Source organism: Sinohyriopsis cumingii, chromosome 11, assembly GCF_028554795.1.
Source record: "Sinohyriopsis cumingii isolate HCF-2022 chromosome 11, ASM2855479v2, whole genome shotgun sequence".
In the NCBI taxonomy this organism is placed as follows: domain Eukaryota; kingdom Metazoa; phylum Mollusca; class Bivalvia; order Unionida; family Unionidae; genus Sinohyriopsis; species Sinohyriopsis cumingii.
In genome coordinates, this window is record NC_142971.1 from 70,968,576 (window position 1) to 70,992,248 (window position 23,673).

Below are 23,673 nucleotides of genomic sequence, written 5' to 3' on the forward strand. Positions count from 1 at the left end.
CATGTATTGGTGTCAGAATAAAGGGCAATTATAAATACTTTGAAGGCTGAAAATATAAAATAATAAATTGCTGTAGGACGAAATATGTGTACCACACCATGTCCAATAGTATGCGTTCAGGAACGGCTGTTTTCATTACTGAAAGCATTAAATTAATCGCTTAATTTATTTTTTTGAGAATGTTGCGGACACAATGCTTTTAAATCTTCGAGCCATACAAATATATGTAAGTTTCAAAAAGTAACTTCCAACGGTGCTATTTGGTGGAGGGACGGGGATCAAAGAAGAATCCTTCAACGTGTCAAGTGTATACTTTTGCAAAGATTGTCGAAGAAACCAAAGCTTATCTCTTACTTACATTTGAAATGGAGCTATATGATGACACAGTGTTTGAATCGGTGATGATACACTGGGGATGATGCATTTTATGAGCAGTGAGGGGCCGTCCATTTAGTACGTAGGCATAGAGGGGGAGGGGGTTAACCCATATGCATACGCTTGCGTATGGGGGTGGTGGTGGTCAACTGACAATGTACGTACGCAGAAGGAAAATGCGGTGGGGTGAGGTGAAACCTCAATAATAATTTTTCCAATAGGTAACCTGTTTGACTGGATTTAGTCGGCTTTTGAATTTTAGCGGACACTAAACAAACTTTGTAAAGTTATGCAGCTTTTTTCTTTGATGCAGCCAGACATTCAACGTCGATGGACTATCTGTTTTAGTTAACACATTAGTATTAATGATGGTTTCTGCGTGGATTAAAAATATTGGCCACTCTATAGAATTCGGGGGATGTGTGCGTCAAGCGAACGTGCGCAGGTGGTGGGATGTAAAAAAAGTACGCATGTGTACAGGGAAGGGTGAGGGGGTCAAGCTTGGTCAGATTTTTGAATGCTACTAAATGGATGGCCCCTGATGATATTCTGTGGGTGATACACTTTTATGAAGCGGATATGATTACAGGTGCGCGGTATTACCTTTATATCGCTATATTTGTTTCCGGTGGTGTGAATCATGGTCCTGTCTCACTGTACCAGTACATTGTTAGTTTCTGTCAGTATGGAATTTATATGTGTTGTCATTTTGCATGGCAAAATATTTAAAAGAAGTAACATATTTTTTCCAAACAGTTGTATCTTGTCAAAACGATTTTAGAATATTACAAATATAATATATTTATAATCATTTAATCATATGTTTTACACATGTCACCTATGCCAACATTATTGCCAATTAGGATCTTGAGAAAAATATTCGGGCTCAACCTGTCTGAATTATCTGTAATTGCTCAAGACCACTAAATATTTTCTCGATTGCTCTGTCAACGTATTTAATGTTTATTGACCCTCTATAATAAATATAATGCCCGGTTGGTGGTATTCCACTTACAGTTTCCCAGCCTATTATGGGGATAATGTAGCTGGCAAATGATAGGCGTCAGTGTCAACACTTCCTGTTTTTACCAAGAAACTCTATAATGCCAGTAAAATGATTGTACAGTTTGTCCGCTATGGTGTAAACTTAATCATCCCACTTTATTTAAAGATTTTATATGACAGTTTATACAACAATAAACATGGACACCACACATTCATTGACTAAAATGCTCTTCATGTTTGGAGGCGAATGTGTGCGATTTTCGTTCGAGCTGAGATATTTAATTTCTTGTTTTTTCTAGATAATTCATTTTATTCAGATATATATATATATATATATATATATATATATATATATATATATATATATATATATATATATATATATATATATATATATACTATTCTTCTACGAATTTGAGCCAGATATCTGCCCAGAAACATTAAAGTACTGGTCCCTACTAAGACTGCGGTTATTCCACGATACAAACAACTCATGGTACGTAGCTTTAGTGATGATGCATCAAAGATGACGTCATTTATGAGACTGTGATGATAACACTGAGTAAAATTCTTTTACCCAAGGTGTAAAAATAACCACAATTGTATTGTTTCATTTGCTGTTTGTAAATGTAGTAAGCAAGTCACAATATTTAGTGCTTGTGTGTGATTGGGATTTTTAACGTAATTGTTAACAATTTTTCAGTCACGTCGCTACGATGTCTGCAGTGTGGCAGTTTATAGTGATATCTAGCCCTGGGACATCAAGCAGCAGACATGTAGCATGGTGTCCCACCCAGTCACATTATCGTGGCACAAGGTCAACCAGTCCTAACACTAACTTCTTAATGCTGAGCGACAAGCGAGGCAGCTGTTAGTACCACTTTTGTAAGTCTTTTCTATGACTCGGCGGGGGGTCGAACCCGTGACCTTCCGCAACCGAGGCAGACGCTCTAACCACTAGGCCACATTATATGATTCGATGCAAACGGCCACGTGATACTGATCTGGAGTATTTAATACATTGATACATTCTGCGGATTACTTTTGGTTCCATGTTTCCGGGTCACTTCATGTCAAGCTTATCTATAACAATATGTTACACCATGATAATGACAGCAATAATTCCCCACCAACCCATCCCTGTGATTTCCGAACAAAATGTACAAACCCCAGATTAAAATCGCTAATAGTAAGTTTTAAAAAGTGTATTTGCTCACACCTTCCTACACCCCAACAGTTACTCCTTTTGCTGAAAAAATACAAGATATAAAAGCCAATCTTTAGAAATTATTGTATTTTACTTCAACAATATGTTCCAGCAGCTGTTATTAAAGGCCAGGGTCGTATGACGAGCAAGGGATCTCCCTAATAATTGACACATATTTGGGTTTTAAAGATCAAAATGCGTAGAAAGCAAGAACAACGAATGCTATAACATTATGCGCCACACACGAGGGTAATGTCAAGAACTGAAATAGCCTGGTGTAAAAGTATCAGCCAGTTTGTATTAATTAAACAACCCATCATAACATAGATAGCTGGCATGACCCGCTCCGACACTACATAAAAATCGACAATTCTAAGTTACCGAAGCCGAAGCTTACACTTATGGGTTCTGTCTCAGGGAAGAGGCCAATGAAAGAAAACTTTGAGTTACTTACACGTGAATACTTTGTTGCCGAAATCGGTTGATATGATGACAGGATGTAAACTGAATTATGTTTGGGTATTTATCTATGTGTTAATTGTTACCTACTCACTCAAAAAGTTAGCATAAAGTCCGTTTGAGTTTATTTACTTTAAGATATATATATCTGTGTGTGTCTGGCTTCACCTCGCCAGAATTTTATGGGAGTCGAATTGACGTGTTTATCTTTCCTTTAAAATCTGAAAGCAGAATTGTAACAATTAGTCCTTTCGTGTCAGTCACGACCATTCTCAAATAAATACAACTTTATTCCACCTATTTGATCCATGTTTCCCCATTCAGTACAACAGTGGGAGAGACACCCAATGAGCATATGCAGCTCGAGGCATTCACTGAGTAAATTTTATATGGCGGTGGGTACATTGATAAATTATTTAATCTTACATTTCATACTTTGCTGCAATAAAGCAAATATACACCGTGATTTCGTTCATTCCATCGTTCATCCATTCGTTCATTCGCCCACTCGCGCGCGCGTGCGAGAGAGAGAGAGAGAGAGAGAGAGAGAGCGAGAGCGATGTTCCTAGCGTTTATTGTAAAAGGCTGTCTTCGATCATGTACTTTAAAGAATACGATTTTCTATTGAAATTGGGGGAGATTTCAACATGAAAACTGGTTAGGTTGTATGCACGAAGGCAGGCGTACGAACTTAGCAGCAAATCAATATGTATTTGATATGAGAATCAATCTCAGAAAAAAACACGCCAGCAACGCTAATAGGACCTTTCACGTCATTGTCATTGTCGATGATGTAGCTCAAATAGAGTTGAAACCTTTCCGCCATTTTTCTGTTTATGAAGTGAGTGATAAGCTGCATGACATTCGATTATTAAAAGCTAAATGATGTTACAAGATTAAATTTACGCACCAACTTGATTAAATACTTTGACATTCAAAATGTGGACTTTAATAAAGTTGTTTTTATGTTGGAACGGACAAATTCTTCCGCCAAGAGGTTTCAAAATGTCCGAGTACTTTAACATCAGTGCCGTCTATATGGTCGGGATTCGTGTTTATTTTTTGTTGTTGTTGAAGTATAAGTAATATTTTGATTTTATATATGCCCAGTCACACACAAAATATGGACACAATAACCTATCTAAGTCTTGAAGGGATATAAATGTTTGCATCGCCGTTGTTATTACACTATCATTGTTCCGTTGTTATTACACTATCATTGTTCCGTTGTTATTATGTTAGCATTGTTCCGTCATTATGCTAGTATTCTTCCATTGTTATTATTTTAGCATTGTTCCGTTGTTATTATGCTAGCATTTCCCCGTCATTATTATGCTAGCATTTTTCCATTGTTATTACTTTAGCATTGTTCCGTTGTTATTATGCTAACATTATTCCTAATTGGCCAAATACATTTCATCTTCAAAACCACATCAAATACGTTTGAGATGACAATACTAATTTTATAAATGGTTTTAAGTTACAGGTAACATTTGTTCCTTATATAGTCTCCTCCGTTCTATTCGTTAATAGCAGCGACTATCATAAATCATATTTTTTTTTTTAAACTAGAGACTGCTTCCTGCACTAGACGTTAATAAAGACGTTTTGTTTCAATTTACAACCTTTCATGTGTTATTTGTCTTTATTAATAATGATAAAAAATTAATTTTCTCATTAGAGCGTATCTTGCAACAAAAATATACAGAACGATACGGAAAAATACGCAATTTATAACAGTTGAGATATGTGAGGAGATGTCATTCTAGAAACTTTGTCGGCCTGAACTTTACATTTCGACTATTAGAGAGGTACATAAAAATGGCCCTTGGTCACCTTCAATTCCACAAGAGTACTTTTGGCCGTGTTCATAAACCTTGAAAGCCATTGTCTCCTTTGTTCAGGTAAAATAATAATAATGCATTTTATGAGAGAGCCATTTGTTATTGGAAACTGTTCACAAGTAGAATTATGGAGAGGCGCTTAAGGAATGACCTTACAATGACCGCAGCAAATACAATGCCGTATTTAGCAACGGCTTGACAAAATCCTATCGTTATCTAAATCTTAAGCAACATATTTTAACATACAAAGGTGTATGACACTTATGTACGTGATATATGATGTGTATATCCTTCCATATCTTCTGAATATGAAATAGATATACACGGTCATATATAAACAGTGCTCAGACATACAAAAATACGCGCAAGAAATTCGAAGACCTGCGATACAAATATTTCTTCAGGTGAAAAGGACACTTATAGATTAGCGTAAAGAAATGCAAACATTATTCAGTCTGTCTCAAGATGTTTGTCTTATGTCTGCCTTTATTAAAAGCACTTACGTCTAATTGTCTGTCTGTCCGTCCATCTGTCTGTCGGTCTATGTGTCTGTCCGTGTGCGTGTGTCTGTATGTTTGTATTCGTGTATGTTTCCGTGTTGCCATTTAGGCAGGTAAGCTTATGCTTTCGTAATTGGTTCATGGTGACTATCGTACGGTGTCTTGACTGTCAAAGTGGTTAGTTATGACTATCATACTGTGTCTTGACTGTAAAAGAGGTTAGTTATGACTATCATACGGTCCTATGGCTGTGAAAGTGGTTCGTTGTGACTATCATACGGTGCTATGACTAAAAGTTGTTCATGATGACTATCATACGGTGCTATGACTGAAAAAGTGGTTTATTGTGAATATCATACAGTGCTATGACTGTAAAAGTGGTTCATGCTGACTACCATATGGTTCTATGATGGCGAATGTGGTTCATGGTGACTATCATACGGTGCTATGACTGTAAAAGTGGTTCATGAAGACTATCATACGGTGCTGTGACTGTAAAAGTGGTTCATGCTGACTACCATAAGGTGCTATGACTGAAAGTGGCTGTGAAAGTGGTTCATGGTAACTATCAAACTTTGCTATGACGGTAAAAGTTGTTCATGGTGACTATCATACGGTGCTATGACTGTAAAATGATTCTTAGTGACTATCATACCGTTCATGGTGACTATCATACCGTGCTATTACTGTAAAAATGGTTCATGACGACTATCATACGGTGCTATGACTGTAAAATGGTTCTTAGTGACTATCATACGGTGCTATGACTGTGAACGTGGCTCGTGGTGACTATCATACGGTGCTATGACTGTGAAAGTGACTGGATAGATAGATGCTTGGAATTACGCAAAATTACAAAAAGGATATCAATTGTGATGTTATTCTGAATATGTTTTCATCTTTTCTATAATTGTATGGTTTTTCAAGTTGATTGTAGAGTCATAAAATATCACAGAATCTGCGCAGCTTGTATCATGAAAGTATTGCTGTACGATTTAGTACTATACTTATATACAAAATATATGAATATAAACTTTAGGTCCAAAGTTATTCATGAAAAAGTAATATTAACGTATATGCTGTACCCACTTTGTTCATAGTGGTAAACCAGATGTCCACTTTGTTCACATAGAGAGGTCAGAGGCACGCTTTGTTCGTACTGACAAGTCAGATGCCTACTTTGTTCTTACAGACAAGTCAGAAGTCCACTTTGTTCATACTGACAAGTCAGAGGCCCTCTTTGTTCCAGGTTGTGATCGCTCTCATAAAAACCAAATTGATTAGTGTACTGCTTAAAGCAAAACCCTTCCTTGTTTTGAAAGCATTTGTAAAATTTCCACTTCTATATGGCATGATACTATATTGTTTTCCCAAATGAGAATATTTAAAAGTACACGTTGCAAAATAAATTTACAAAGAGTAGAAATACAATTTAAAATGCAGTGTTCTCCAATATACGCAGGAGCCCCTTCCACACTCATTTAAATAGGAAGACCTTTCGTGCATACAAAACTAAAAAATTGTCCACAAATTATTATCGTAGCTACAGCAAAAGCAAATGTTAAATTTGAATAAAATCAAGGATTTTGTTTCGGAGATAGTCCGCCCAGAGTGGCTTTATATTTCATGCAATGTCGTAAAGGTTTTAGGCATTATATATTAACTTGAAATGTGTATCATGATGCAATTACTCTTACTATTGCTGTTAGTCCTCCGATACCAGTGTCTAATTAGATAAGCCGGCAGTAAGCAAGGGTGATATAGACATGTGTAAAAGGCGTAGTGACAGAGACGTGAGCTAAAAGCTTTGTGACACAGACGTAATCAAAAGGTTTAGTGACATAGACGTAAGCAAAAAGCTTAGTTACACATACATGAGCAAAAGGCTTAGTGACACAGACATGAGCAAAGGGCTTAGTGACACAGACATGAGCTTTACAGACATGATCAAAAGGCTTAGTGACGCAGACATGAGGAAAGGGCTTAGTGACAGACATGAGCAAAGGGCTTAGTGACAGACATGAGCAAAAGGCTTAGTGATACAGACATGAGCAAAAGGCTCAGTGACACAGACATGAGCTTAAGGCTTAGTGACATAGACATGAGCAAATGGCTTAGTGACATAGACATGAGCAAATGGCTTAGTGACATAGACATGAGCGAAATGATTAGTAGCTGTAGAGTAGGCAAGGCATACCACGTTCCGACTAATTTAAAACCTAACGCAGTCTGTATCAGATAGTTCGTCGCATACCTCCTATCGTCAGAACCGTAGCAAAAGAACGTCTTTTCCAATGTTCGCGCCCATGCAGCCTTAAACGGTTTACTAGCGCTCTTCGTGCTGCTATTATTATATGACCACCATCTCTATACCTAGGTACTATTGCAACTATTTTGCAGAAGGATGCACACATGTTCGAGGTATATAGATCGAGAAAACCAGATACAACCGCCCCAGCCGAGATTTTAGTCTGCAAGGTGGACACAACCAACATTCCAATTACTTCCAAGTTTTCTTGGAATTCCACGCGGAGCCTGAACTATTTTCTACGTAACAGATGCCACAGAAAACGTTTCGAATTGCATAGACCGCGACGCGTTGGTACAACATCTACAAAACACACACGGGTTTGAACTGGGAGATACCTGAAAAGGAGATTTATCACTTTTCCACATAACTTAATATCACCCTAGGCGTATTATATTCTCGATAAAGAGTATATCGAGTGAATAATTTGCATGAAGGGTTATTTAGTTACATTAAATTTACTTTGATCTTTCAATTGGAGTGCTCGATTTATCTTTAATCAAAATACGTATCGCACTCTTTTGTGCTCAATTAATCATCAGTTCCTGTCGTGTTTGTAACATTCACTTGCCGGGTAGAGCATGACATTGGTGAGAACAATGTTTCACACTGCACGGAGGAAGTTTACGGAATACGCTGTTCACCGTATTTGACACATATGTAAGTCACACACTTACTGCTAATATTTCAACTCTTTTTAAGATATGAAAAGCTACTGATGACGTGTAAAATGAATATATTCGATGCCTTACTTTCATATATTTTTCTCTACGCTCGTTGTGTGTGTGCGTGTGTGTGTGTGTGTGTGTGTGTGTGTGTGTGTGTGTGATTTGGATTTGTAACATAACTTTAACAATTTTTCAGTTAGTGTGGCAGTTTTATGGTGATGTCTAGTACTGGGGCATCATGTCGCAGACATGTAACATGATGTCCCACCCATTCATATTATCTTGACACCAGGCCGACCAGTCCTATCACTAACCTCTTAATGCTGAATGTCTAGCGAGGCAGCTGTTAATACCATTTTTGTTTTTGTTATGACTCGGCCCCGCGATCTCCCGCATCCTATGCGAACGCTTTAACCACTAGACCACTTGAGCCGTCTCGCTGGTTTTGTGATTGGTAAATAAACCAATAATGTGTTTATTTGTATTTCATTATTTATTGGGTTATTATCCTTTGTAATGCTTTTCGCTTACTTAACATTTTAAAGAGTAGAATGATGATAACTTGTGGATGTGTGTGTTGTCATGCGAAAGACAGAACTAAAAAGAAAGACATAAAATAAATGAGGATCGGTGGAGTTATATAAAAATGAATATGAATGAGGATCCATGGGGGTATATACAAATGAATATGAAAGAGGATCGATGGGGGTATATACAAATGAATATGAAAGAGGATCGATGGGGGTATATACAAATTAATATGAATGAGGATCGATGGGGGTATATAAAAATGAATATGAATGAGGATACATGGGGGTATAAAAAACTGAACATGAAAGAGGATCGATAGGGTCATATAAAAATGAATATGAATGAGGATCGATAGGGGCATATAAAAATGAATATGAAAGAAGGATCGATGGGGGCATATAAAAATGAATATGAATGAAGATCGATGGGGGTATATACAAATAAATATGAATGAGGATCGATGGGGTATATCACAAATAATATGAATGATCAGTGGGACTGTACACAAATAAATATGAGCGCAGATCAGATATTACAAGCAAACATGTATGGTGTATACTGCAATTATATACAGTGGAACAAAATGTGAAACGTTCTATCAAATAATGAAATTAGGAATTCTGTTTTTTTTTTCTTCGTTAAATATAGTTTGGATTTAGGGAACTTTGTTTCATAGTTTTTGTTGGGTGTGTTTGTGTGTGTCTATATGCAGCTACTATTTTATCATGTTGAATAAAACTTACAGATACAGACGATAATATAATTGCATTGCTTGTCCGATCCCGTATTCATAAATATCTTTAGTAACAAAAATTTCTTTTAGGACGCCGAAAATGTCTATTAGAGGAATTAGAGAAGTGGTTCGAATTTCAAACTATGATATTCTCTTATCAACAAGGAAATAATATCCATGTAGTTAACACTATAGTCTAGACCTGTGCTGACTGTATCAATCAGATCTTCAAATCCTAATGTGAATTCTTCATATTAGTCACTACAATCGGACGGTTAGCGATTATCACGAGAGATTATCGTTTTCGGTTCTCGATCTAAAATATCAGCCATTATAAACAGGCCTGACTAGAAATAATGATATATAAATCTGTACAGATCGTTTGATTTCAAATTATGTTACTCAATGGCATAGTTAATAGGGGACGTGTTAAAATACTAATTCAAGCCTATTACAGTACACCCCCTCCCCCACATCAAAGAAACAAACATATACAAATTAGACTAATATTAAAATGGAAACAATTAGCGGGCATAAATAATTCCACGTTTACACGGTGCCATTTGTGGTTGTTGTTGTTGTTGTTGTTGGGTTTAACGCCATTTTTCAGCACTCGATAGGCTATACATGGCTGCCAGTATTAATAGTGGAGGAAGAACCCTTGAAAACCCCGGAAAGGACCACCGACCCACGAGGTGAGATGGCAGTGATCCGTAACGGACAGAGCTTTAGACCACTCAGCCACTCGGGGCCCCGCCATTGTGGTATATGTTCGCACCAGAATGGCACCACTATTTGTGCACCTGGTAGTACAGGTGCGGCAAAGCTTATCGTCCAGTTTTCAGGATCATTCGATATAAATATTTGTTTTTGTTTTCTTCCTAAAGAAGTTCGGGGTATCATAAGACGTGCGTAGATATATACATATAATAATAATTGATTATAGTAATTAATCTTCATGAATTATTCTTTCTCCAAAACTCACACCAGATAGATAGGAGACCAAACATCAAACGAGGACACAATCAAAATATGAAAGACAGTCATTCTGAAATATTAACGCTTGGAAAAACAGAACATAGATCGCGCACCGAATCTGATCACGTTAAACAATGGGGCAAAATATATATAAATTTGAATTTACATTTGAGTTACTCTCCTTACAAAAATTGATGAAATGGCGATCGTGTTTTTCTGTTTAGTCTTAGTTTCTTGAAAGGGGAACTATATTTGTTCAGATTGTAAATAAGCAACGTGTGCAAATGGTTGCTATATATTTTCAATGAGTATTGTACTTTATGATGTAGGAAAGGTTTTAGGACTTGCACAACCTGTCTGATATCAAACTGGGACTGTGGCAACAGGTGTTGTATAGTTTACTCTGCGAGCCCACCCGTTAATTACGGCAGACTAAAAATGTTCATGTCCATAGCTGTCCATTTTTGACGGCCACTGCAATGTGTGATTGAAATGAGCGCAAACAACACTGGACATCATCTTTGACTTGATACATACTATATCGTCTGCTCAACTCTATTGTACATTTCTCCAAAGTAGGTTTCATTTTTGGTAATTTTAAGTGTGTGTGATGTGATGTGATTTTGATTTTTAACGTAGCTTTAACAATTTTTTTCAGTCATATCGCTACGATGTCTGCAATGTGGCAGTTTATAGTGATGTCTAGCACTGGGGCATCATGCCGCAAACATGTAGCACGATGTCCCACCCAGTCACATTATCCTGACACCAGGCTGACCAGTCCTAACACTAACCTCTACGAGGAAAATTAATTTTACGTATTTGAATACTATTTCTTGGTGTGGGAACTGATATCGAATTTAGTTGCGTCTCAACTGTTTTAGAGGCCAACGCAAGGAATTAATGTTGTAATAAATATGTGCTTTAGATATATACAATATGAAGAAAAAAAAATTAAACTTCAAACAATTGAAAATATTTTCTAAATGAAATGCTGTCGGATAACATAGAAAACATTGCCTAATAGGTAATTTGATCGTACGGAAGAACCATTCATAAAAAGGTAACTTTGAGACTAAGAGTAGATCTTACGATTTACTTTCTTCATTTTATGTCGTTGCGATAAACGTTCTTCACTAAGAGGTTCCGATTGTGTTCCTGGCGACACAACTCTATAAACATTAGTCAAACAACAGGAAATTTGAGAAGCACATTTGACAATTTGCAGTGGTTAATGACCGCCTGTATAATACGAAACTTTATCATTACTTTTCTAGGTAGATATTTCGGTAATATATATTTGCAAATAATAACAATAAGATACATATAACGTTTAATGTTTGATCATTAAGTACTACTAGAAAAAATTGAAAGGCGCTTGTAATTTTGTCGTAGTAAGCAATGGCATATAACCATATAAAAGTTCAAGGCCCAGATTCGGTTGATTCGATTTGCCCGAAAAATAGGGCAAGTCGAATTTTAGACGCATTTTGTATTTGAATAAATAAACAACTTCCAAATTGGGGATTTTTCATTTAGTTTTCTTTATCTCTTACTCTTTTTTTATTTGTTGTCCTGTTAAAATAACAAGACAGGAACTGTATCGATATCATCCGCGCTGCTCTTGTAAACACACCAGTTTCCATGCACATTTTCCCTACTCTGTTTTTGTGTGTGCTTTTTATTTTTAACGTAACTCTGACATTTGTCCAGTCACATAGCTACCATGTCTTCAAGGGGGCCAGTTTATATTAATGTCTATCTCTGGGACATCATGTCGCAGACATGTAGCATGATGTCCCACCCAGCCACATTATCCTGACACTAGGCTGGCCAGTCTTAACACCAACCCCATAATGCTGTGCGCCAAGCGAGGCTAATGTCAGTACCATTTTTATGAGTCTTTGGTATGACTCAGCTTTTTCCCTCCACTAAGCACATCAGTTTCCACTGCATGATATTCTAGATGCCACACGCTTTCACATGTCAGTTTTTGGCAAAAAATATATATTTTTAAAATGTATTCATTTTCGCTAGGCTGATCACGCGCTAAGCACGGTCTTGCATTCTTTGTGTTGGACACAATAGGGGATCAAATCCGATGCATTTGAATTTGTGGGTTTGAGATAAAAACACCGTGCCACGTATGATAAGGCATTTCTGCGAACAATGCAAGGTGAAAAAAAAAAGATGTACTCGTACATTCATAGGTTTCTTTGATTTGGGACCTCACTGTGCCGATAAATACACCGAGGTGAGACACCTGTATTCACAACTCCGCATTTCACAGGAGAATTGTCATTAGATAAACAAGTCAAGGTGCGATTACAAATTTTGCCAAAGTATTCAATATTGGAAGAACATTTCAATTGTGTAAATTATATGGTATATCTAACCTAAATTTTAAGAGAGTTTTTGATATAGTGCTAATATTTTTTCTTCAATTGTACATATATGCCTCAGTTTAGAATGGGCGTGTGTTTTCTCAATAATAAATATATTGCCGTATTACGAAGGAAATTTATGAAACGGGAAATTACACAATTGTGTTGTTGCGTTTTCTATGGATTGTAAGGTACTAGCTTCGAACTAAAACGAATTGGACTTATTTAAATAGTTTCAAACATTCCGGAGTAATCGTAAAATCATTTATTATCCAAGTTTTCTTCATTGGTTACAGCCTATAAGTTGCATTCCAAAGGAACGTTAAGCTAACTAGAATTTAAGAACGCAAAACATCACAAAGAAGTGACACTGCCTTTGTGTGAAGCAATGCTGATATTCAATATCTTGGCTGATAAAGGGATTTACAGGTGGAGATTAGAGACATGTGTTACGTTGATTGATTCATTGATTGATTCACTCATTCTTTCATTCCTTTTCTTTCAACGAATACTAGGATGCAAGGATAGTGGCGACGGGTGTGTAACTTGTTTATGGCTTTCGATTCATTTTGCTTCAGGTGTACATGACAAGAGGCCGAAAAGTTCCTATTTATAAGGATGTATCCATTGCCAACATTTCAGACTTGAAATCTTCCGTGGTTTGATCACATAGATTATTGATTTAACTCTGATTTGTTTTCCCAATCTGAAGAGCAGATCCATTATAAGAAAGAACAAGGAAAAAAAAAACATCAACAATTTAATTATAACAAAGAACAAGGAGAAAAAGAATCAACAAAACAACAATTCTGGAATTATACAAAACTCGTTTGATTAGAGACATTTCGGAGTGGCTTCAGCTAACCATGGATGTTTACATAATTTGATTCAAACATTCGTAATATCAGCTCAGAATTTGGCAACCATTTTCACGACAGACCAATGTGTATGTGCTTATAATAATTAAATGAAGTGCTAAATTCGAATGAAATTCGTATCGTCAGTAGTTTACAACATTTCAGAGTTGTTTAGTTTAAATATACTACTAATTGTATACTGTATACTAAACTGGACCTGCATGATTTGGAGATCGATCAATCGATCGATCGATCGATCGAAAGACTAATTACAGTTAATTGTAATTAATATATGTATTTAAGTTAGATGGACTTTTAAAGGTTTGGTTGAAACGTCTCTCTATAGACCAGAAAAATCTGTAAACAGTGACAGCTGTAATCACAAAATTCGTAACGGGTACAGTACATGGAATTTTAAAAAGTAATTTGATATTGTTTTGAATTATTCGAACATTTTCATACGAGAAAAATATCCGGATATACATATTGTCCCATTAACTGGACTAGCATAGGGGAATCCTTTAATTTTCATCACTTATATACGTAATATGTTTTATCATTAGAGCACGATAAAACGTCATAGCAAAATTATTTTCAGCGTTCGGGCCAATTCGTGATTTATGGTACTATATAATGTTCCTTCGGTGACATTTCCACATATATCATTGAAAGTACGACAAGAATTTTAATTTGTGTATTGAACAACTCAATTAAGATTGTGAGTGTTTTCTCTCTTTTTAAATTCAAAACGAAGCTTTACCAAAACAATCTCCTCTACTTGAGTAAATTCTGTTAAAACGGATAATTAGATAATATGTTTGCATAGTAACAAGTTTCGTCTTGAGATGCTGTTGTGGCAAACAGAGGCCAGGAAATATTGCAGTGTGGTATGCATATATTTGTTTTTAGTGATTTCCAGGAGTTTTATCGATCAGGGAAAGCAAATAAAGATAAATGTTGAGTATACAAAATTTATATTCCCAGATTGCAGTCAGGATTCTAGAACATCAGGATTTTATTAAATGACACAATGAGGACTTAAATGGTTTATGATGAAGTATATTTCGTTTTTGTCTAGAAAGTATTTCTTGGCATGCTTGTAAGGAAGTGTATAGAAAGAATTGTATAGAAGTGTCTTAAGAGTCATGGGGTTGGATATACAATGAGATATCATATTGAAATAAAGACTAATTTTTTGACTTTGATACAATATTTTATAATATTCATGTTTTCTTTTCACTCTGCAGGAAAATTAGAGATGCCAGCAGATCCCATGGTAACGCAATCAACACCGTCCTCAACAGAGGCGTTGGAGACGTATAGACTTAAAGACTTCAGGCGGCAGACTCTTTCCGTCATTCATGAAAACGGAAGTGAGCCTACTTCCCCGGCTCTACTATCGTGCAGTTCCGAAACAACTCCACAAAGTAGTATATTCGATTTTACGAATATAGGCCCGGATGCAAATGATGATTTGAAAATTACTGGTGGCCCATCAAATGACTTATCACGGCTTAAAGCAACTGCCTCAAAATTAAACCTTAGGACACGACGCTCCAGTTATATGTTATGGAGAGATAGATACATCGGCTCGAACTCTCAGGTCGTAAAGCCGACATTTTGTGATACGTCGGATGGTGCTTTGAACAATACCAAAGACTCTTGGACTCGGGAGAGAACTGAAAAAATAAATAATGCGCTGGAATGGCTCAGAAATGAATTGGTAAGAAAGACATAGGCTTTTGTGTCATGTGTATTTTGATAACGATTTCAGTTCGTCTTCGGTAAGTTTTATTTAAATATTTAAAGTATATTTTTCTAACCATATTACAATAGCAATATTTAGTAACACGTCCAATGCATCGTCTGCATTTTGATTCGCGATGTGACCGGATCGCACAGGTACTAAGTTTGCTTTTTGATGCGCCTCATATATTGCACGGGTACCATGACTGCGTTTTGATTTGCTCCACGGTCGAATAACACAGGTACTATTTTGATGCATTCCATGTTCGAATGACACAGGTACTACCACATCATTCCAAATCTACCTTTACTTTCATCCCATCCCAAGAATCCGACTAATGAGCCTTTCTGACTTTCAATATGACAAGTTACGACTAGCAATATGGCAATCACCTCGTCCCTTATATTGAAATGTATTTACTCACAATTAAATAAATCGGCTATCAAATTACGCAAACGTAAATGAGCTCTCGATAATAGCTACATTACATGTATACTGTACATAAAACATCGATGAGGCAAACGATTTGTTTAGTAGAAGCGTTATGGTCAATACACAGGACATACATATGATTTTATGACTATTGAATACACAGGATATACATATGCTATTGTAGCTGTTGAATACACTGGATATATACATGCTACTGTAGCTAATGAATACACAGGATATGCTCATGATATTGTAGCTGTTGAATACACAGGATATACATATGCTATTGTAGCTATTGAATACACAGGATATAAACATGCTATTGTAGCTGTTGAATACACTGGATATATACATGCTACTGTAGCCATTGAATACACAGGATATAACATGCTATTGTATCTGTCGTATACACTGGATATACATATGCTATTGTAGCTGTTGTATACACTGGATATACATATGCTACTGTAGCTATTGAATACACAGGATATACAGATACTACTGTAGCTTTTTGAATACACATGATATATACATGCTATTGTAACTATTGATTACACAGGACATACATGCTATTATAGCTGTTGAATACACAGGATATACACATGCTACTGTAGCTATTGAATACACAGGATATACATATACTACTGTAGCTATTGAATACACAGGATATACACATGCTATTGTAGCTGTTGAATACACTGGATATATACATGCTGTTGTAACTTTTGAATACACAGGACATACATGCTATTATATCTATTGAATACACAGGATATACACATGCTACAGTAGCGAGTGTATACACTGGATATATACATGCTATTGTAGCTATTGAATACACAACATATACAAACTATTGTAGCCATTGAATAGACAGGACTTACACATGCTTTTGTAGTTATTGAAGGCACAGGATATACACATGCTATTGTAGCTGTTGAATACACTGGATATATACATGCTATTTTAGCTATTGAATACACAGGACAGACATGCTATTGTAGCTAGTGGATACACTGGACATATACATGCTATTGTAGCTATTGAATACACAGAACATATACATGCTATTGTAGCTATTGAATACACAGACCATATACATGCTATTGTAGCTATTTAATACACATAACATATGTACGTTATTGTAGCTATTGAATACACAGGATACACAATGCTATTGTAGCTATTGAAACTAACTGCAGGAAGTTAAATTATCTGAGATAGAAGTCACCTAAATTAAAAAATGCATTCCGTTTTAAAGCATCATACAGAAGTTGCATCCATCAATAAATCATTAAACCAGTCCATAAAAACAATGCATTTTGTTGATTGTCCCTTTTAACAATTACGTAGAATATAATCCAACTTTTAAATGCCTGTGTGAAAATCTGAGTAATGACAGCTAGCGTGCTTTGAAGAGCTGAAAAGTCATTTCCATATAGCCATGACCGTTCAACTGGCACACAGGCGACAGCATGATTCTAAAGTGATAACATTATGTTACAGGTGAGATTGTTGCATTGAAGACAAGTTTTATTTACTACACTGATGATATTCGTTGGCAAGTTGGTATGCAATTGTTAAAGACAGTGTAGATATTATCTTATCTGGTAGTCCATCCGTATGCGTTTCATGTTTCACGTTGATTCTAGACAGCCGTATCACTGTTTATCAAAATGTACGCGAGTATCAACTTTCAGCAGCAATTTATTGAATATAGGAGTTCAGTGGTTATGAGTATAGACTGACCAGTATTTCATTGTGCAAAATAAAAAATTAAAATAAACCAAAATAAAAAATAATAAAAAAATAACTATATAGATAAATAAATAAGCAAATAAATAAAATAAAATGAAGCCCACTCATTCAATATATTATAATAAAATCCTTCGTAAAATATAGGTGGATAATACATAGAAAACGTGTTATCTATAGCCGTGTTCCAACAGGAGTTTAGTTTATAGAAATATGGAAATTATCTACTATAAACTATTTACCTACATAGAATGGAAACATGAATAGCAAACTGCCTGCACATAAACATTGTGCAAATTTTGCGTGAAAAACTGAACTGAATGGCTATATGTAAACCAAAGTTTCAGCTGGACTGTAATGGCTTTATACAAAGTATCTTTTCAGCACTTATTAGCACAGTTTCCTTATTGAAGACACTTCGTAAAATGCTACTTTCCCATTTAGTCTGATATCTACCTGTTTGAATAGTTGTTTTTTGTGTGGAAATATTCAAGGATATAACGAAATTCGTCACTTTTGCACGTGCTTAGAAGTGCTGAACAGTTATTTTACAGATATCAGTGACAGTCCAGCTGAAACTTTATTTTACATATAGCCATTCGCTCCAGTGGCCTAGATTAGAGCGTCCGCCTCAAATGCGGGAGGTCGCGGATTCGAACCTTGCCTGAGTCATACCAAAGACTTCTACAAATGGTACTAGTAGCTACCTCGCTTGGTGCACAGCATTAAGAGGTTAGTGTTAGGACTGGTCGGTCAGGCGACAGGATAATGCGACTGGGTGGGACGTCATGATACATGTCTGCCGCTTGATACCCCAGTGCTAGACACCACTATAAACTGCCACAGTGCAGAGATCGTAGCGATATGACTGAATTTGTTTTAAAAGCTACGTTGAAAATACACACACACAGTCCAGCTGAACATGTATCTTAAATATAGCCATTACTGTCCAGTTATAAAGCTATTTTATTTAGAGACATGACAGTACAGATACAACGTTATTTTACAGAAAAGAATACAGATGAAAATTTATTTTCTTGAAGACATGACAGAGTGAAACAATATGCAAATTTACATCATGACGTGAGCTACACTGACCAATGCATTTGCTTTTCCTGCATTCCGGTTAGGTAGCAGAGTCTTTGCTTTTTTATCTAGCGTTTAGAGTAGGTAACGGATACAGTATTTTACTAGCGTTCAGCGATGACGTTGCTTTTCCCGCCATCAGGGTAGCTAGCGGAGTCTGGTTTCCCTGCTTTCAGTGCAGCTAGCAGAGAATTCTCTTATCCTGTGCTAAGGGTAGCTAGTGACGACTATCTTTTCCTGCGTTTATTGTGGAGATGTTTCATTTCCTGTGTTCTGGGTAGCTAACGGAGATTACTCTTATCCTGCGTTCAGGATAGTTTGTGGAGACTTTGCTTTTCCTGCATTCAGCGTAGTTAGCAAATACTTTGCTATTCCTGCTTCCAAGGTACTTAGATGAGACTTTCTATTCCAGCGTTCAATGTAGTTAGCGGTTACTGCTATTCCAGCGTTCAGAGTATTTAGTAGAGACTTTGCTCACTGGTTCGCATATGTTTCCATAACAATATTATAGGTATAAGTTATATATTACTGCTTACTGATTAAATGGATAGATGAAGTTATTGATTGAATGGAAAGATGGAGTGATTAATTAAATATATAGATGGAGTGATTGATTGAATGGAAAGATGGAGTGACTGATTGAATGGAAAGATGGAATGATTGATTGAATGGAAAGATGGAGTGATTGATTAAATATATAGATGGAGTGATTGATTGAATGGAAAGATGGAGTGATTGATTGAATGGAAAGATGGAGTGAGTTTTGATTGAATGGAAAGATGGAATGTTTGATTGAATGGATAGATGGTGTGATTGATTGAATGAATAAATTGAGTGATTGATTGAATGGAAAGATGGAGTGATTATTGATTGAATGGATAGATAGATAGAGTGATTATTGAATGGATATATGGAGAGGTCGATTAAATGAGTAGAAGGAGTGTTTGATTCACTGAAAAGATGGAGTGATTGATTGAATGGATAGTTGGAGTAATTTATTGAATGGAAGATGGAGTGATTGATTTAATGGAAAGATGGAATGACTGATTGAATGGAAAGATGGAGTGATTGATCTATCCATGAATAGTTTGATTAGTTTGTTCGTCAGTTGAGTATTCATAAAAATATGTTGCATTGCTTGCTCATTCGAATATTTATGGACAAAGTAATTGATCCATATAACACTTAATAAAATATTGATTTATTTCATATTGATTAAATCCTTGATGTAGTGTTTAATTGACTCATACATTTAATGTTCCTTGTTTGATGACTGACTGACCAACCACTATAATAATAATTGTTCATTGTACGGTGTAACCTACTCGCGGAATAAATGATAGATGCTATGAATGATTTATATTTTGATTGATTGATTGATTGATTGATTGATTGCAGCAGGCAATGAGGTTCCAGGATCAGGAGCTAGCCCGCCAGTTCCTTTCTATTCGTCACGACATTCATCAGCTGAAACTGCAGAGGAGCTGTGAGGAACACAAGGAAATGCTGGAAGACATAACTCAAGAGCTTGAAGAAGCCCACGAGCTAGACGGATTATGCGATCTTCCCTTCCCACACTCTATAAACGAGTTCTCGCTTCGACATATTGGGGTCACTCGAATGAATCTTAGTGCCAGGAGATTCTCAACATGTTAGCTGCACAATTCCCTGATTTTTCTGTCAGTATTTTAAATGAAATCTGTATCTTTACAGTCATGACCGTTGCCTTCATCTTCTCTATGTATGTTTGCAACGTTGGATGAAGAAAGTCAAAATTTCTATGTCCTTTACTTGTTAATAGCAGCCCAGTCCTTCATTACAAGAAGATCAGTAACAATCAGTCCCATTTTCCACGTCATTTGGTTCGTAACATTTTAAATATATGTAGTGGCTACCTCGTTATATCGGACACCCTCATTGTATATTCATAGGTTTATTTAATGTAAAATATTTAAAGGCCTATGTTTAAAATGTTGGTTGCGTTTTTGATTCTTTTCGTCGACATAATTTACAAGAAAATAAATATGATTAAGTGTAACATAATCCGCAGTGATGTCTTTTTCTGATCAAAAGTTCCTGGGTTGTGTCAAATGTAAGGCATCATAAGCTTTCATCAAAAAGTTCATAAAGTATTTTCAATGTACCAAAATACTTAATGCCGACATACAAAATTATTGATTTATATTAAACTGAAAGACTTTGTTGCCGTTTTTTCTCTTTCTTTCTTCATGTTATTTTACAAGATAAACTCATATAATATTGATTCATTATTATTATTATTATTATTATTATTATTGCGTGTTTAAATGGTATACCAAAATATATGTGCATGTAGTTACGAATTAGTTACGAATTTTCTAAAAGAGAAACATTCAAAAATTGTTTAGCGAACGAATATGTACATTGAATAAAATAAGAATGGTGACCCTAGTTCTCCATTTAATTTTCGTTGTTATAAACGCTGAGTAATCTCTGATAAATATCTTACAACTGAGTTCAAAGGGAATACTAATAGTTTCACCTGAACTAATCTGTGAAATGCCTCCTGTCTGTTAACACTCCCTAAATAGTCTATTTTAATCAGGCATTCACAATCCTGGCTATTATTTCAGACGAGTACATATCGGATATTGTACACCATTGAGCGCTTTACGTCATCCTCGTTTCAATTGCCTGGTGCCGTTCACACCAGGGCCATGACCCTGCCACAGTGATGTCTATTTCAGATCACGGTTGTGTCGTCTGCCACTGTGATGTCTATTTCAGATCACGGTCATTTCGTCTGCCACAGTGATGTCTATTTCAATTCACGGATATGTCGTCTGCCATGGTAATGTCTATTTCACAATCAGGGTTATGGCCTTTGCCACATGGATGACTATCTTAATCTGCGAAATGTCATTGTGTTGCAGCGTTGCTCAATAACAAATTATTTTTTTATTACAAACTTGCGTCAACTAGAAAGACGTGATGATAACATGTTTCTTATTTAATTAATATGTGTCATTGTCTTAAATGATTGAATGTTTTATTTTCATAGAAAAGGCAAAGTCATGCTTTGTTCAGGCATATGACAGATCAGAAAGCTGATCATAACAATAAATCAAATGAAACCCAGAGAGAAGAAAATTTTCTATTCAATTAATATTTGATATCAATCATTATAAATTAGAACAGTCAAAAGAAGGCCGTTGAAGTCTCTACCAGATGAATGTATGACACCAACATTCGCAAACCAAAGATAAACCAAAAAGGAAAGAGTGATTTTCATTATGACAAAGGGATTAAATGTAAGGTATATGACAGCGTGTGTGCAAAATGCTAACTTTTATCAGCTATCGTGTAAAGCATGCCCTCCCTTCAATTCTAAATGACACCGGATACTGCGATAAATGAGAAAACATCCAAGTGTATTTTAGAACCTAAGGACCGACTATGTGTCGCGAACAAGTACGGTATTTTTATTCTTATTCCTACCTACCTTACAAATATATTGTCAACATTGTGCTCAGTTTAGTGCTAATCAAGGCATTCTTAATATAAACAGCTGTCAGTGTCAATAATGTTCACAAACTGTCACAATATTTGCTCAATTGATTCACACATCCCCACTCTCTCACCAACAAAAATCCATGTACATAATACTTTCAAAAAGTATTGAGGTTTTGCTATATAGCTATTTGGAAAGTTAGATGTGCCATTCTTAAAAACATCTATTATGCGAAAGTGTTTGAAGTAAGCATGATTATTCTACTTATATTGCATTGCCATTGCATCTATTGCATATGGCTCTGATTTACAGTTATTACTTCTGTGAGGGACAGGAAAACATGATGTTCTTTCTATTAGCAACATGCACAGTATAGAGAATGTTGGCATACTTTTATGCTACGTTCATGTACTGTGACTGACATTTCTTAACATGTGGTCATTATGGAAACCATGCGCAGGCATTTATCAGCTTCTAAAAGTGCAATGAGTGAATTAGAGACTATATAAAAAGTAAAATATGTAGTCGGCTTATGGTTTCATTTTACCTATTACACACAGGAGGTGAAACCGACCAAGCGGAGCTAGAAACAATTTGAGAATTGCGCATCTGAAGTAAGGCCAAGCTGTATACTCGATAACACAAATTACACCCTTTAATCCGACCATTGCGCGCTAATGCGGATTTGTAAATAACTAGAAAAGTGTTAATCCATCTTTTCTAAATGAATTAAAGATGGTATACAATTTCATCGAAATCCTTTCTGCTCTACATCCCTCTCTCTCTCTCTCTCTCTCTCTCTCTCTCTCTCTCTCTCATATACATAAGAGAGAAAACTGATTTCGGCCTGACGAAACCCATGAAACCGAATTTTCACAACGTAACCTACAAGAACCCGGCTCGTCGTAACGGTATTTGTACACTGTCCATAGAATGTATCTTTTGTGTTAAATCGTTAACACTCTCCCCCTTTTATTCATATTACCACGAAGAATTGATACAAAGTTGTATTAGGCTGTCGAGACTGTACAGTAAATTTCTTGGTTAGGAAGCACACACTGTAATGTCATAATTGCTATGTTTTTCTTTACTCGCCGGTAAGAGAATGGCTGCGCGTTCAGTGTTCAAGAAGCGGTGTTGTTTGCGCTTTACTTTCTTCAACGATCAATGCGTTATCCTGGCAGTTCAGCTATTCTGTCAGCTTAGCTCTGAAAATCTGAAAATGAATTTGCTTGAATAACCATGTTTGTCGTACAAATTTCCGAAAAGGACTAAGAAAAAAAAAATGGACGAGTTCCCATTGATTCATATTAT

The 23,673-nt window shown here is 36.0% G+C and overlaps 1 protein-coding gene across 3 annotated transcripts in view; it reads left to right on the forward strand.

Moving 5' to 3' along the window:
• Nucleotides 1-21,070, forward strand: part of LOC149788688 (protein FAM167A-like) — a 54,669-nt gene extending 33,599 nt beyond the window's left edge. For 2 of the 3 annotated variants that reach the window (XM_089974765.1, XM_089974766.1), the window contains exons 2-3: nucleotides 15,097-15,572; nucleotides 20,268-21,070. In XM_089974765.1, the coding sequence (XP_089830891.1) occupies nucleotides 15,108-15,572; nucleotides 20,268-20,525 (723 nt within the window). In that variant the 5' untranslated portion in view covers nucleotides 15,097-15,107 and the 3' untranslated portion in view covers nucleotides 20,526-21,070. Of the gene's footprint in view, nucleotides 1-8,235; nucleotides 8,359-15,096; nucleotides 15,573-20,267 lie in introns of those variants that run through there. The other variant, XM_089974767.1, reaches the window with a different exon arrangement.
• The last annotated feature ends 2,603 nt before the right edge of the window (nucleotides 21,071-23,673 follow it).